The sequence below is a fragment of the Thamnophis elegans genome, chromosome 9, assembly GCF_009769535.1.
Source record: "Thamnophis elegans isolate rThaEle1 chromosome 9, rThaEle1.pri, whole genome shotgun sequence".
NCBI classification, from domain to species: domain Eukaryota; kingdom Metazoa; phylum Chordata; class Lepidosauria; order Squamata; family Colubridae; genus Thamnophis; species Thamnophis elegans.
The window spans coordinates 18,087,242-18,103,098 of record NC_045549.1 but is presented as its reverse complement, the minus strand read 5'-3'; the positions used below and the strand labels follow the sequence as shown (position 1 = coordinate 18,103,098).

The following is a 15,857-nucleotide window of genomic DNA, read 5'->3' as shown; positions in this document are numbered from 1 at the left end:
GTAGTACATGACATCTATAAGCGTGATTGACACCAAAGCATGATGGAACACAGAAGGGAATAATGCAAATACTGGTATCAGCTGACAGGCCTTATAAGGTTGTATCGCTGGATTTCTTTTTCTTTAAACATGCAGACATTTCCTACTTAGCTACTCAGGGAGTAGCAGCTATAAGATTGTATTTTGATTTTGGCAGCTAAAATGTTGCCGCTTGCAACAAAAAGTTGCATGGAACTGTCCAAACCAGGGGTCTCCAACCTTGGCAACTTTAAGTCTGGCGGACTTCAACTCCCAGAATTCCCCAGCCAGCAAAGCTGGTCTAAACTATTTGGGGGTAGGGGTGCATGTAAATGAACACTTACAGTACATTACAGGAAAAAAATGGCTCATCAGTCTTCCTCAGACTTGAAATAGTTTATTCACGGGTCTAGATCAGGGGTGTCATGGAGGCATCGGGACTTTTACCCACTTTGCTAAACTGGCTAGCATGTGATACATCCAGCCTGTTGCCCGGAGGTTTGACAGCCCTGATCTAGATGACCTGTAGGAAAATCCTTTTAGTGTTGATTGGATTAAGACAAACAAGATGGCTTCCAGAAAAAGGAGTACTGGAACACGAATAACTTTTCCTTAATCTTCACTGTTCTATATAACCCATGAAATTGACTTACAATGTAATATACAAAGGACGCTAACAAAAGAGTCCCTTTTCCATTGTCTTATAAGCTCCCCGTATCAAATGTTAAGAAATGTTCTTAATCTGTTTATGAAAATCATGGTGGGGTCCAGTAATAATATTTTTTTACTCTTACTTCTGTCCAAGAGTCTTAAACTACCTCCCTTTAAATCTACGAAGAGGCAGCTGAGGCTGCTTGTTCCTGGACTGCTTGTTACCTGTGCAACCAAAGCTACCTGCTACACTTTCTTTACAATCAAGATGCTGCCTGTTGTTCAGCACCACACGGGACAAATGTCCCCAACCTCATCTGTCTTTGATGTACTAAACACCAGGAATGACCAAGCCTCTTCACTTGGAAGGTGATGGGGTGTCTGGCCATTCCTTCCCCCTGCAGACTGTCCTCTGTTGATCTTTGCCCGAGAAACGTATCTTATCGCTTTCTCCAGACCGGATACTGTATTTTTTTTCAATTTCATTCTTGTTAGTTAGGTCTTACCATATTTTTCGGAGTATAAGACTCACCAAGATTTTTAAGAGGCAAATTCTAAAAAAAGTTTTTGCACTCTGCAGACCTCCCCAAAACTGGCTGTTTTTCGCAAAAATGGGCCCGTTTTTGTCAAAAAAAAAAAAAAAAAGGGCATGCATAGCCTTTAGGAGGCTTATAGAGTGCTCCTGGAAGCTGGGGGGGGGAGAACAAGCAAAAAATAGCCCGTTTTTTGCTCATTTTTCCCCTCCCCAGCCCCCAGCAGCACTCTGGAAGTCTCCTAAAGGCTATGCATGGCAATTTTTGCAAAGGGAAGTGGGGTTTCGGGAGGCCAAAATTGCTGCATTCAGTGCATAAGACGCACTCAGATTTTCACCCTCTTTTTTGAGGGAAAAAGGTGTGTCATACTCCAAAAAATGGTAACTTATTGCTTTATTTGGCTCCCCAAAGCTCCCAGACTAGGTAGGCAGGTTGAAATCATATTTTTCAAACCAGGAGGAAAACAAAATTAAGCTCACCTAGAAGTTTCTTGAAAAGGAGATGGCCAAATTCATTTCCTTTATCTATTCCAATATAAAGGTAAAGGTTCAACTCGCACATATGTGCTAGTCATTCCCAACTCTAGGGGGCAGTGCTCATCTCTGTTTCGAAGCCAAAGAGCCAGCGCTGTCCAAAGACATCTCCGTGGCAATGTGGCCAGTATGACTAAACGCCAAAGGCGCTGTTACCTTCCCACCAAAGGTGGTTCCTATTTTTCTACTTTCAAACTGCTAGGTTGGCAGAAGCTGGGACAAGTAAAGGGAGCTCACTTCGTATCGCAGCACTAGGGATTGTTACTGCCAAATTGCAGATCTATTTGATCGACAAACGTCTTAGCCACTGAGCCACCATGTCCCTATATTCCCATATAACCCTTCAACAAATCCAAGACAATTTCTTTCTGATTGCATCCTTGGGTCCCTGAGGAGTGAAAGGTAGAATTCTGACCCCAACAGTTATCCAAGGCATTTCTATAGCTTTGATTCCAATTTGACAAGAGGTGATTCTGTCCAATTTGACATGAGCTGGAAGCATAACTTGTCTATTTAATTCTTTTCTTCTATATCCTGAGTCAAATTTGATAAAACATGCTCTCTCGGTCTTTGTTTTCCCTTTCTAAGCATATATAATTTAAAATCCCATTATTCTTTAAAAAGCAACAGCAGAGTCAGAAATGAGGCAATTTGTGTTTCCTACCTTTGGAGAATATTTAGGGTAGAACATTCAGTCTGAAACAATCTGAAATCACACGCTGGACACAAGATAACAGGCTGGCAACAGCAGCACATGCAGCTTAAAAACTAAATCTGTGTCCTAATGTAGCACTTAATGTTCAATAATGGGGATGTGGAGCAGGAGGGAGCAGATTGGGGACCTGATTATGCTCAAATACATCTCTAAACATCCAGCCCTAAGCTAAATGCTACGTATAATCTCTCGGACTGTGCATAATGAATTAAGAAAGAAGCAATGGATGAAAAAGACAGCAACAGAGAGGAGGGGAAAGGCTAATAACGTGATAATCTTCCATACCTCCTGCAAGGTCTGAAGGAGAGGCTCCCCTATTTCTTGGAACAATCAGTGATGCAAAAGTATTTGGGACACATGACTGCTTCCTCTGCATGGCAGAATTCCAAGAATGAGATTCTCTTCCATAACTGATTCAGTTAACGTCCTTGCTTTTTTATCCCACCATCTGGTCAAGAGAGCATTTTTTTCAGGCATACATTGAACAGCCTGAGTTTTTTATTTCAGCTGACTGGAGTGTTTTAATTTATTTTAATCTGCCGCATTGATTTTTCTCAATGATGAATTAATGAATTGCACTATTTTTTTTCTCATTTCAACGAATCAGCTTTAATTATTTTACTTTGTGTTTTTTTTTACTTTGTGTTGCTAAATCTATTTATCATTCTTTCCACATTTGATGGTAATTACTAGACCTCTATGAACTTCTCCCTTTTGCCTAATTCAAGCATTGTCTGTTGCACAGGAACTAAACTGACAATATAAAAAAGGAGGACTTGCCTAAAAAGCAAAGTAATTCCACAAATCACTCAATCATTGTTTATTAAATAAGTTAAAATTGACAGAGGCTACCTCCTCATAAAGGGGCGTGGTGGCTCAGTGGCTAAGAAAGGTCACCAGTTTGATGGTTTGAATCCCTAGTGCCACTCCCATTACTTGTCCCAGCTTCTGCCAATCTAGCAGTTCGAAAACATGTAAAAATGCAAGTAGAAAAATAGGGACCACCTTGGTGGGAAGATAACAGTGTTCCATGCACCTTCGGCATTTAGTCATAAGAGCTACATGACCACAGAGAGGTCTTTGGACAGTGCTGGCTATTCGGCTTTGAAATGGAGATGAGCACCGCCCCCTAGAGTCAGGAACGACTGGCACATATGTGCGAGGGGAACCTTTATCTTTAGCTTCTCATAAAATATTGTTCAGAAATCATCACAATAAGAAAGAAGAATAACCACAAAGAAGTGACTCATATTTTCACTTAATGATTATATTAAGCATCCTAAACCTATTATTTATATGAAATTAATCCATAAAACCCACAAAAATCTGGAATTGTCTTCCACAACCTAGTATCTAGAAGACATATTAAAGCTGAGTTTTCAGGCAGTATCTGGAAGGTTAGTGAAAACTATCTTATATGTGGCTATGTTACGCACAACTTTCTTTATATCAGAAATAGGACGAGAAGACTATTATCCGGGGACAGGGAAATAGAACGATTACATCAATTATATTCTGTAAATAACAGTTGAGAACTGAACAAGTCTTGGTTGATCAAATCTTCAGTCTATTGAGGACTGATTTGAATGAAGCAGAGATAAAGAGGAAGTGATGGAGAGACTAATTGTAGCTATTTGTTGAACAGACACAAAAATAAGGTCGCATGCTGAACTATATCATTTTTCTACACTGGGGTGGAAACTTTCCTACTTTTCCAATCTTACTTTTCAATGAGCTACCATATTGGCTGGTAGGCTGTGGCTGGCTAAAGAAATCCTGAATTCTTCTGCCCCAGGGCTGTTAAACTCTCGGCCTGTGGGCCAGATGCATCATGCACTGACCAGGCCCGGTTTAGCAAAGGGGGAAAAAGTCCTGATATGTTACGTGACGACGTTGTGACAGGGGTGAGTTTGACGCCCCTCTTCTATCCTAACAGAATAGTTCCATGCGCCTTTGGCATATAGCCAATGACCATGGAGATGAGCATTGCATCTTAAAGTTTACATGACTGGACAGAGAAACCTTGTTTTATATTCCTCTGCCTGATGCATGCTGCAAGTCACATAGATGTAATAGTTGTACAGCAGGTGTCACCAGTGCCATACCACATTGGAGAAGTCTGTTGTATAATGATAGCAATAGCACTTAGACTTACAAACTCAGCCTATTGCCCCCAACAATCTGGGTCCTCATTTTACCAACCTTGGAAGGATGGAAGGATGAGTCAACCTTGAGCCTGGTGGGATTTGAACTTCCCAATTGCAGTCAGCCGGCAGTCAGCAGAAGTAGCCTGCAGTATTGCACTCTAACCCCTGCGCCACCAAGGCAATAATTAGAGTAAACAAACAGTATAGGGCAGTTAGGACTAATGTTTGCTATCTAGAGTATGTTATATTTCAGGAAACCCTATTATCATAATTACCATACTAAAAATGTAAGAGGAAATGGATACATATGGAAGTAGAAAAGTTATTAAAATAATTGAAGTTTAAACATTCAGTAATATATATTAATCGCTAGCAGGTACATTGATATACATACAAATGTACAGGCACAGATTATGATGGAAAAATGCCATTCTAGTGCCCAAGATAGATACTATTTGTAATTTGTATAATAGATAAATGTTTGTATATATTTAGTACTTAGGAAGTAACCAGTCTGTCATAATTTTATCATAACAGAAAATAAAAAACTGGGTTTTGTTCTATTTTTTTTATTTTTCCTGTTCATTTCTGATTAAAAATTTAAAAAGTAAATTATCATAAAATCTGAAAGTATTGCTTGGCTATCCCAAAGATGCTTTTTCAAAAGGCAACTGGACTTTCTGGTTTTTCTTTGAAGACGTTTCACTTCTCAGCCAAGAAACATTTAGAGCTGAAGCTTCTTGGATGACTTCAAAGAAAATCCCGAGAGTCCAGTTACAGTAGAACTTCTGGTCATGAATGCTTCTGACCACGACCAAATTGGATTTTTTGTAGTGTCAAATTTCCTGTTGTTTGTTTACAAACAATAGCCACCCATGTGTGGCTGCTGCATTAATTTTGGTTAGGTTCGTGTCACGACCAAATCGGGTTGTGACCAAAGTTATGGAATGAATTATGGTTGTGACCAGAGGTTTTAGTGTACCTCTTGAAAAAGCACCTTGGGAACAACCATGACTGAGAATTTCCATAGCAATTGCTTGGCTACAGATTTCAATTACAGAGCTAAGATGAAACACTTAAATACTTTTTTTTTTTTTAAAGAAAATTTTAGATAGCATTCAGGGATAAAAGTTTTTTGAAGACAAATCCACAATGCCAGAAAAAAAAATGCACAGCAGTTTCAATGCATTTGCAAGTAAATGCTATATGAAGCATTGTATAGTCCTAATATTATCTTTTCTAACAATTTCTAAAAATTGGAAACTGGTATGCTATAATGATTAGAGTTAGATTAGGATTGGAGAGTTCTAAATTCACTTCGGTCTTCAGCCATGAAAATTCACTGCGTGACTCTAAGCCAGACAGTCTCTATCAGATTATTGTTGTTGTTGTGGGACAATTTGGAGGAGAAAATGGTACATATGCTATCTTGAACTCATGGAGGAGCTAATAAATAAATCATTACATATTATTTTGTCTCTTTCAAGAGCAAATGGTTTAATTGTCTGTGGAGTTAAATTGAGCTGAAAAAGCACTAGTGTGACAAATCCTTTAAATGTTTTTGATGAAACAAACCCTGACGTTAGTAAAGATTTGGGAAGCTCCCATGAGATCCCTCTGAGCAAGATAAACACATGAGAGTACTGCAGTCTTCTGGATTTGCAATTGGCTGTAATAATGCACTGAAAGAATGCTTGTAAATGGTTATGCTTTGAGTGGAACTTCCAGGGATCTTGTCCCAAAGCTATTCCACTTTATTAAATATTTATAAGCAAGCTACAGGATGGAGCTGAACTGAAAGGATAATGGAATGAAAACAATAGAGATAACATAAACAAGTAGGAGCATTGGCTAACACAGTGTTTTTCAACCTTTTTTGTGCAAAGGCACACTTTTTTCATGAAAAAAATCACGAGGCACATTAGAAAATGTTAAAAAAAATTAACTCTGTGCCTATATTGACTATATATAAAGTAATTTTCCCACGGCACACCTTATACTATGTCACGGCACACTAGTGTGCCGCAGCACAGTGGTTGAAAAACACTGGGCTAACACATAAGAGGCAAAATCAAAATTTAAAATTATCTCCGTACGCTTGGGCACTGCCTCAAATTAATAAGGTGATATTGACAAGGTCCTGCATCTCAGCAGTGAAATGCATAAATATAGGACTAGAGATGTGACAGTACAGATGAAAATGATCTAAGCCAGGGATCACCAATCTTTTGGACCTCAGGGACTACTAAATTCATAATTTGAAATCCCGCGGACCACCAATATAATTTTTTTAAGTAGATAAATAGTATTTAGTGTGATATAAATAATGCAAATAATTTTTCTGCATACCACCAAAATTTTCTCGCGGACCACAAGTGGTCTATGTACCACTGACTGGTGACCACTTATCTAAGTTACTAGCTGAAGAAGCAATGTAATGTGATGGTTAAAAAGACGAATGCAGTTTGGGCTGTCTTAACAGAAGCCCTTCAGCCAGATCATGGGAGGTAATCATTCATTGTATTCTGCTTAATTAGATGCCACTTGGAATGTTGTGTATATATTCTGAGTCCCATCATTGAAAAGAAAACGTGTGAACAAGTTTAAAGGAGAACATTTTAAAAAAATCTGGAAACCAAGACCTTTGAATTAAAGTTTGTGTATGTGTGTGTGTGTGTTTCCCTTGCAAAAGAAACTAAATGATGAGCTATAATGGTCTACAAAATATCTAAACAAATGTAGTGAGTAAAGAGGAGAACAAGCTTGTTCTACTCTGAAAATGAGGGCAAAGGAAAGGCCTTTTTAAAAAGGGGAAATTAAACTGAATATTAGAAGAAACTTCCTGATCAAGAGTTCTTAAACACTGGAACAATATGTCTTGCATAGGGCGGACTCTCCTTTAAGGCTTTCAAATGAAGGTTGAGTAATTGTGGATACTTGAAGTTGAAATTTAGGGTATGGAACAGAAGGTGGAACTAGGTTATGTATCAAATCCTTTCAACATTTTAATACAACCAATTCCAAGTCTACAACATGCGGTGAAAACATTTATACAAAAAAAAAAAATAGTATCGCAACGCTAATTCCCAGTTCAGATAATGACCAAAAATAGTATGTTACATGTTGGGCAATATAACTCTAAGTAGATTGGAACCAACTTCCATGCCATTCACTGCAATGGCAGAGGAGATGCCAAAAGATGTAAGTCTACATCTTACATAGAGTTGTCTACATAGAGTCGTGGTGGTGCAGGGATTAGAATGCAGTACTGCAGGGCTAACTCACTGCTCACTCCAGGAGTTTGATCCCGACCGACTCAAGGTTGACTCAGCTTTCCATCCTTCTGAGGTTGGTAAAATGAGAACACCAGACTGTTGGGGGTGCTGTACTGACTCTGTAAAGTGCTTAAAGAAGCCTTTAAAGCACTGTGAAGCGGTATATAAGTCTAAGTGCTATTGCTATCTTCCAGATAAAGAGTAGTTTTTAAAACGAAGTGCACAGCTAATAAACTGCAAATAGAACAAGCTGGATAATATCTATTTCTGAGGTTTATTTACAACTGTTCATAAAAAAGTAAAGGTTCCCCTCACACATATGTGCTAGTCGTTCCCAACTCTAGGGGGTGCTGCTCATCTCCGTTTCAAAGCCAAAGTGCTGTCCAAAGACGTCTCCATGGTCATGACCAAATGCCAAAGAAGCACAGAACACTGTTACCTTCCCACCAGAGGTGGTTCCTATTTTTCTACTTGCATTTGTACATGCTTTTGAACTGCTAGGTTGGCAGAAGCTGGGACAAGTAATGGGAGCTCACTCCGTTACACAGCGCTAGGGATTTGAACCGATGCCCTTTCTCATCGACAAGCTCAGCGTCTTAGCCACTGACCTTAATCTATAATTGTATTGTCCTGGAATATAAAAGAGGCTAGATTCTGATGGCATATATAATTATTTTCCCAGCAGAACAGAAAGCTGTGAGTTTCTGTGCTTGACTGATCTCTCATAAATTCCTTATTAAGTTTTTACACACTCAAAAATATCTATCAAGAATCCCCATTAAAAATCGTTATTTTCTAAACTTTCCACTCAGCTGATAATTGCTAACTCTCTCTTGGTTCAGTTAATGGAATTCCACCTTACACTTCTTAAGAGTATACTCTGGGGTTATATGAATACTTGCATCCCTCCATCAACAGTATTAATTATATGAAGAACTCAAAAAGATGTAAATGCTCCAAGTTCTAACAGTTGAATTGATCCATAGGCAGACAAGAAAGTCCTGAAACATATATAAACTTTTGTTGATTTGTAATTGGATTACGTGCTGGCTATCACTTCAGAAGGTAATTTATTTGGAAAAGCTCACATTAAGACACAGAACATCAAGTTGGAAGGGACCTTGGGAGATCTTCTAGTCCAACCCTCTGCTCTAGCAGGAGACCCAATACCATTTCAGACAAATGGCTGTCCAGTCTCCTCTTAAAAAGTCTCCAGTGATGAAGTAACCACAACTTCTGAAGGTTACCATTCCATTGGTTGATTGTTCTCACCATTAGGAAATTTGTCCTTAGTTCTAGATTGCTTTTCTCCCTGCAGATGAGGAAACCAATGAAATCAAAATGAGACCATGCAGTCCACAAATATCCCACTTTATTCCTTAGCCTGATCGCACTCTCAGAAGTGAACGTAGATTTTTCTCTTCCAAACTGTGTATTGGGAACCTCGTCATGATTTATTACCATGAATTTAGTTTGGTTTTAATGGGATTATTGTTTTATTGGTTTCTGTATTTCGCTTTTGCGTGTGCACGGTTGTTTTAATTATGTGAGCTGACGCAAATCATGAATGTGAGATGGGCGTCTATACAAATTGAATAAATAAACACACCACAAATTCCTAATCCTAGCAAGTCATTTCACTACTGCTACAAAAAAAAGTAAGCTCTTTTTGAAGATGGTGACAAATCTGGAAGTCAGTGAAGTGGCAATCGAAATCTTTCTAATAAATCCCTCAAGCTAAGTAACTTGTTCCTTAAGAAATTGGCCCCTTTCTCCATTCTGTCTTACAATATACGAGAGCAATCTTAATGCCTAGTAGGAATGTTTGTCAGCAAGGAATATATTCCTATTTGTTAAAAACCCAAAACATGCCTATATCTGCTTAACTAGATATAAGACATATTAAACTCCTATGATAACACAAAGAGAATTACACTGTTTTCAGGCACAACTGTTCAAAGTCTACAGAACTTTCACCCTAGAAAGCTGCTTTTTCTCCACACATTTTTAATGCCGTCCCCCCTCAAAAAAAAAACCCCAACTCTAAGAACGACCATATGAAACATAGGAATTTTACAAGAAGAAGATCATTTCATCTGGAAATTTAAGGGAAAAAAGGCAGAGCAATTATGAATTGCTTTTTGTAGTGCTAGGAGCTGTCCATCTGAAAGTACTCAAAGTCTAAGAGTGAGGCAGTAAAAACTACAGCAAAACTACAGAGACTCTTAAGAAGTTTTCTTCCTGGTTTATCATTGCCTTCTTCTGGATAAGAAGGCTCCCCGGGGGAGAGACTTCTCTGTTGCAGCTCCAGTCCTCTGGAACGAGCTCCCCGTGGAGATCCAGATCCAGACCCTTACTACTCTCCCGGCCTTCCACAAAGCCACTAAGATTTGGCTGCTCCGGCAGGCTGGGGGGCTGTTGAAATAGCCAGCCCCACTGTAACTATGAATGTTGTGTATTTTAAATTGTTGTTTGTCTATTTGTCTATTTATCCCCTTCCTTCGTTTATTGTAAGCCGCCTGGAGTCCTTCGGGAGTGGGCGGCATACAAGACCAATAAAATACAAAATACAAATACAAAATAAGAAAAGTTGATTTCAAATCTCATTCTAGGGCAGTGATTAGTGTACTTCCAAGCAGTGCTTGGCATTTTGCACTGAAACCTGCTTATGGTTAGGTTTTAGCATCAAATGACCAGTAACTATAAAGATAATTTTGTGGTTTGCAACTCCCATTAATAGATATTCAGGAATTTCTGCATAAATTGCGGCCCAGAGAGGCTACTTGCAGGCACATCATTCTCTCTGCCACAAGCAGAGGACTTCGATGTCCTGAAGCGTATCTTTTTCTTCTTTTTAGGGCAGCCTTCCTCTAGTCTAGCCCGATATTCTTCAGATGCTGCTGGATGGAGGAGAGGAGTTTTCCAAGTTGTGGTCCCAGCACACTTGGGAGGGCTCTGAAGAAAGAAAGGCTGCGCTAAGAGCAGCAGGGAGGGAGGGAGAGAGAGAAGAAGAAGAAAAGGGAAAAGAGGAGAAAGAATGAGAGGGAGGGAGGGAGGGAGGGAAGGAGAGGAAGAGATGGGGGAAGAGAGGAAAGGAAAGGAGAGAGGGAGAGAGAGAAGGAGAGAGAGAGGAAGAGAGGGAAGGAGAGGAAGAGAGGAAAGGAGAATGAGGAGAGAAAGAGAGAGGGAGAGAGAAAGAGGAAATGAGAGAGGAGAGGAGAGAGAGGAAGAGAGGGAAGGAGAGAAAGATATGGAGAAAGAGAGGAAATGAGAGACAGGAGAGGAAGAGAGAGGAAGAGGGAGGAAGAAAGAGAAAAGGAGAGAGGAGAGGGAGAGAGAGAAGGAGAGGGAGGGAGAGAAGAAGAAAGGGAAGAAGAGAAAGAAAGGAGAGAGGAGAGGGAGAGAGAGAGAAGGAGAGGGAGGGAGAGAAGAAGAAAGGGAAGAAGAGAAAGAGAAAGAACTAAGGCGGGAGGGAGAAAGGGAAGGAAGGAGAGAGATAATTTATTTTCTCCTCTCGCTTGAGCGGGTGCTACTCCCTCATACTTACCTGCCGGTACCTTCCTTCCATAACGCTCATCCGATCCCTCTGGCGCCGCTGTGCCAGGCTGGCTAACGGAAGGCGTCAAAGAATCCGCTTCTCCGCTTCCCACGCTCCACCGACGAACTCACAGCTTTTGGTCCAGTCGTCCCGCGGGCGGCCCCCCTGGCGGACGAAGCGAACCCCAGGCTCCGCTGCCTGCGGCCGGCACTTCCAGCTCGGCCGGGAGAGAGTTGCGGGGCCTCCACGCCGAGGCGAGTCTATTTAATCTCCCCTCCCCCCCCCCGTCCCGGTAATCGAGCCCCGCCACGCGCAGGCTTTTCCCGCCTCCCCCTCCCCGGGGTCCGGGGCGTCTAGCGGGAAGCGAATGAGGGCAGCGCTGTGGGGGGGGGGGGAAGAGGAAGGCGGGAAGGGGCGGGGAGCGGGTGAGAGAAGCCCGGAGGAAGCCCGGCGCGCAGCCCATCCCAGACGAACTTCGCGGGCATTTCGCGGGCTTTGGGAGCGCAGGTGCGGCGCCTGGAATTGAGGGGAGCTGGAGTGGGACTGTACCACTTACAGGTGGAGTGGGGGGGGGGAGAGAGAGATCGATTCCAGCTTGGATTGCAGATTCTTTTAATGGGCAGCTGCTAAGAAAGCGGAGTGGGTGGATTGGGGAGTGGGAGAGAAGCGCCCGTGAAATGACTCCTGCAAGAGGGACGGAGGGACGGAGGAGGGAGCGGGTGGGTCGGAATGGAAAGATGGCGGGAACTATTCTCCGCTTTTTATCACATTAACGAGCTTCTGAGTTGGTGGGGCGGCGGGTGGGCGGGGGGAGAAAGACAGAGTCTAATCCCCAAAATGTGGGTTGCTAAGGGAGAAATTTGTTTGGCCCCGTTTTGCGACTTTTCCTTGGCACCTTTGTTAAGTGAACTGCTGCAGTTGTTGAATTATTAACACGGCTTGTTCGGTGAATCTGTGGACTTTGCCTGTCAGAAGGTTGCAAGAGGGGATCACGTGACCCCGGGACACTGCAGCTGTCGTAAATATTTGCCAAGCATCCGGATTTTATTCATACAACCGTGGGCTGCAACAGTCATAAGTGTGAAAAATGTCACGAGTCACTTTTTCAGTGCCGTGTTAACTTCGAGCGGTCGCTAAACGAACTGTTGTAAGTCGAGGACTACCGGCATTGTGTAGCTTTCCAGTCCTAGCTCTCCCCTGGCATTGTGCATCCGGAATGCCTTTCTAATTGCAAGGTATTTGTTCAATAGTGAGCCATATTGAGGTCTGCAGAGGAGCTTAGGTTAGTGATGGTGAACCCTTTGGTGTCGAAAATTCAGACAATGCCTCGCTTGACTCTGCCACCCTGCCCAGAGAAACAATTCTTTCCATATTTAATTGTTTAAAAAAGAATTCTGTCCAATTATATGTGTGATTCTCAGGACCTACTTGCACACTGCTTATTTTCAGGCAGCGTTTGATTCTCAGTCATCCAGGTTATTGTTTTTCCAACGGTATTTTTTCCAGGAGGCAACTGGACTTTCTTGCTTTTTCTTTAGAAGACGTTTCGCTTCTCATCCAAGAAGTTTCTTCAGCTCTGACCGGATGGTGGGGAATGGAAGGATTTATATTCCTTGCAGACAGCTGGTCATTTGCATCCTTTTAGTTTTGTTGCAGACCCATCATCAGTGTTTGCAAACCCAATTTCTAGGACGCCCATCCCTCCATCCTGCTAGCCCTGATAAGGTTACCTAGTTTGGATAATGAAACATCTGTAAGAAAACAAGCAAGCTCAAAGAGCACCAAGGATCCCTCATTTCAATCTTGAGCTACAAATATTCTCCTTTCTTTTTCTGTTTATAGTTCTCTGTGGCTTAGCTGAGGCAGCTCTGGGCTATACAAGGTCTTGAAGCATTTATTCATGAAGCAGTTTTGGAGGCTGCTGTTTCATCGCCTCTGCAGCCTCGAAAACCACACTGGTCTTGTTTTTGCATGATTTTGGGAGGCTTTGAGGCCATGGGAGAACATATTGCATTCTCACATGGCCTCTGCAGCCTCTGAAAGCTGTCTGAGAACAGGGCATTCTTTTGAAAATAGTTGTCACGTGTTGCTGAATGTTGGTATGTCACTCAAAACATTGTGATGCGTCACCTTTGACGCGTGTTATAGGTTTGTTTTATACTTTAGCTACAGGGTGAGAATGACTTAAGGGCAACATCTTGAAGATATGGGATATAAAAATGGTCACTGCAGTACAGCTGAATTGTCCTATACATGAATTTTTGAAAGAAAGTTTGCTTTAGTTCAATGAAATTTATGCTCAGGAAAGTAATTTAGGAAGACATCTTATACTGTTATGTAAAAAATTTAACATGGGCTTTTCTGCATATGTTGGTGGATGAGAAAAATCACAACAGACACTCCTTAAATGAACAGGAACACATGCAAGGGGGAAAGGTATACAGAATGATTGTAATTGTGTTTCCCTACTTGTAATCCTTACTTAAATCATTGGCTAAGCAGCTTAAGGTTTTGACATAATGTTTCTGACGACGATATCATTAACTACCAATCCAATCGTAACAATCTGCTTTAGCTGTGGCAGGACAAATTCAGATTTTTACCATTATAGCATCATGATTCTACAGATGTTCCACTTAGTAGAAAGTTGTGATTTCTGGAATTACAGGTCCAGCACATCTGGAAGGGACAAAAACAGGATAGCTGTGTTACATTTACACTGGAAACCCATACAGACTTATATCTTACAAAATTAGAAAAATAATAATAGCCTAGTCAGCATTCTGTTTTTACTGGCTAAAAATAGTCATTAATTTCAAAACATTATGGAATTATACTGAAACGCAAAGAGAATAGCTCATCAGCAAAACGTCATTCAAATACTTACAAACTTCTTTGTAATATCTTGTAACCTTGAGGAATGTCACTTCTTTTTCTGTAGTGATTTATTATTTTATTTGTTAGTCTTTATTCTCTGGGGATACATATAGATAGACAGAGAGAGAGAGAGAGAGAGAGAGAGAGAGATGTATAGATATAATATTATAATTACAAATTAATTTATAGTTAAACAGGACATTATGTTCACAAATTATACTATTCAAGCTTCTTAACTATGTACAATGGTTGAATAAACAACAGTTGAAGTAAGGTTTTACACTTAGGCAAGCCAAGCCAAATATATAGGTACAGATTAGGAGAAACCTGGCTTAATAGTAGTAACTATGAGAGGTATCTTGGAATCCTAGTGGACAATCACTTAAACATGAGCCAGCAGTGTGCAGTAGCAGCCAAAATAGCTAATGTAATGTAACGTAATGTAATGTAACAGAGGGATAAAATCAAAATCACATGAAGTATTAGTACTATTTTATAAAGCCTTAGTAAGACCACACTTAGAACACTGCATCCAATTTTGGTTACAATATTCCAAAAAAGATGTAGAGACTCCGGAAAGAGTGGAGAAAAGAGCAACAAAAATGATTAGGGGGCTGGAGGCTAAAATATATGAGGAGCAGTTGCAGGAATTGGCTATGTCTAGTCTAGTGAAAAGAAGGAGTAGGGGTGACATGATAGCAATGTTCCAATATTTGTGGGCTGCCACAAAGAAGAGGGAGTCAAGCTATTCTCCAAAGCACCTGAGGGCAGGGCAAGAAACAATGGATGGAAACTAATCAAGGAGAGAAGTAACCTAGAACTAAGGAGAAATTTCCTAACAGTGAGAACAATTAACCAGTGAAACAGCTTGCCTTCAGATGTTATGGCTGCTCCATCACTGGAGGCTTTTAAGAGGAGTCTGAATAGTTCACTTGTCTGGAATTGTATAAGATTTCCTGCTTGAGCAAGGGTTGGATAGAAGATCTCCAAGGTCCCTTCCAACTCTGTTATTCTGTTAAGATTTACTTTTACAACAAAACTAAGCAATAAAGCCTTCTTTTCATTGCACAATGTCCGACATGCAGACCCAAAACTAAAGAAACCACCTTATGGCTGTGTGAGAAAAGAGCAGGCGGAGCTGTGGGTGGAGTTAAACACATCATCAGCTTAGAGTCTTTAAATTGCCACAAAAGATCCCACTCCTGCTCTCCTTGAATTCCATTGACCCTAATCTTGCACCAGTTTATTGCCGACCATTAGTTGACCGTTAGATTCTTGTGTATAGATTTGAATACATCTTCTATGCTGCAACTTTATGAATGATCCTGGGGTTTTTTGCACCTAACAATAGGATGTTGAAGACCTGATGTAGTTTGCTAGTGTATAAAGCATAGCATATAAATTATGACATATCATGAAAATTGTTCTGTGAACCGTACTGCAATTATTTGGTGCATAACTAGCAATACTATATTGCTAATAATAATAAGCAATTTAATTACAGTGTAATGAATCAATACTGAAAAATGCAGCTATGCAATAAACTTGTGCTCACTATGCACCATTTAAC

The 15,857-nt window shown here is 40.7% G+C and overlaps 1 protein-coding gene across 2 annotated transcripts in view; it reads right to left on the bottom strand.

Moving 5' to 3' along the window:
- Nucleotides 1-11,928, bottom strand: part of OPN4 (opsin 4) — a 36,609-nt gene extending 24,681 nt beyond the window's left edge. For both annotated transcript variants that reach the window (XM_032224590.1, XM_032224591.1), the window contains exon 1: nucleotides 11,420-11,928. In XM_032224590.1, coding sequence (XP_032080481.1) covers nucleotides 11,420-11,449 — 30 coding nt within the window. In that variant the 5' untranslated portion in view covers nucleotides 11,450-11,928. The remainder of the gene's footprint in view (nucleotides 1-11,419) is intronic.
- Between the last annotated feature and the right edge of the window lie 3,929 nt (nucleotides 11,929-15,857).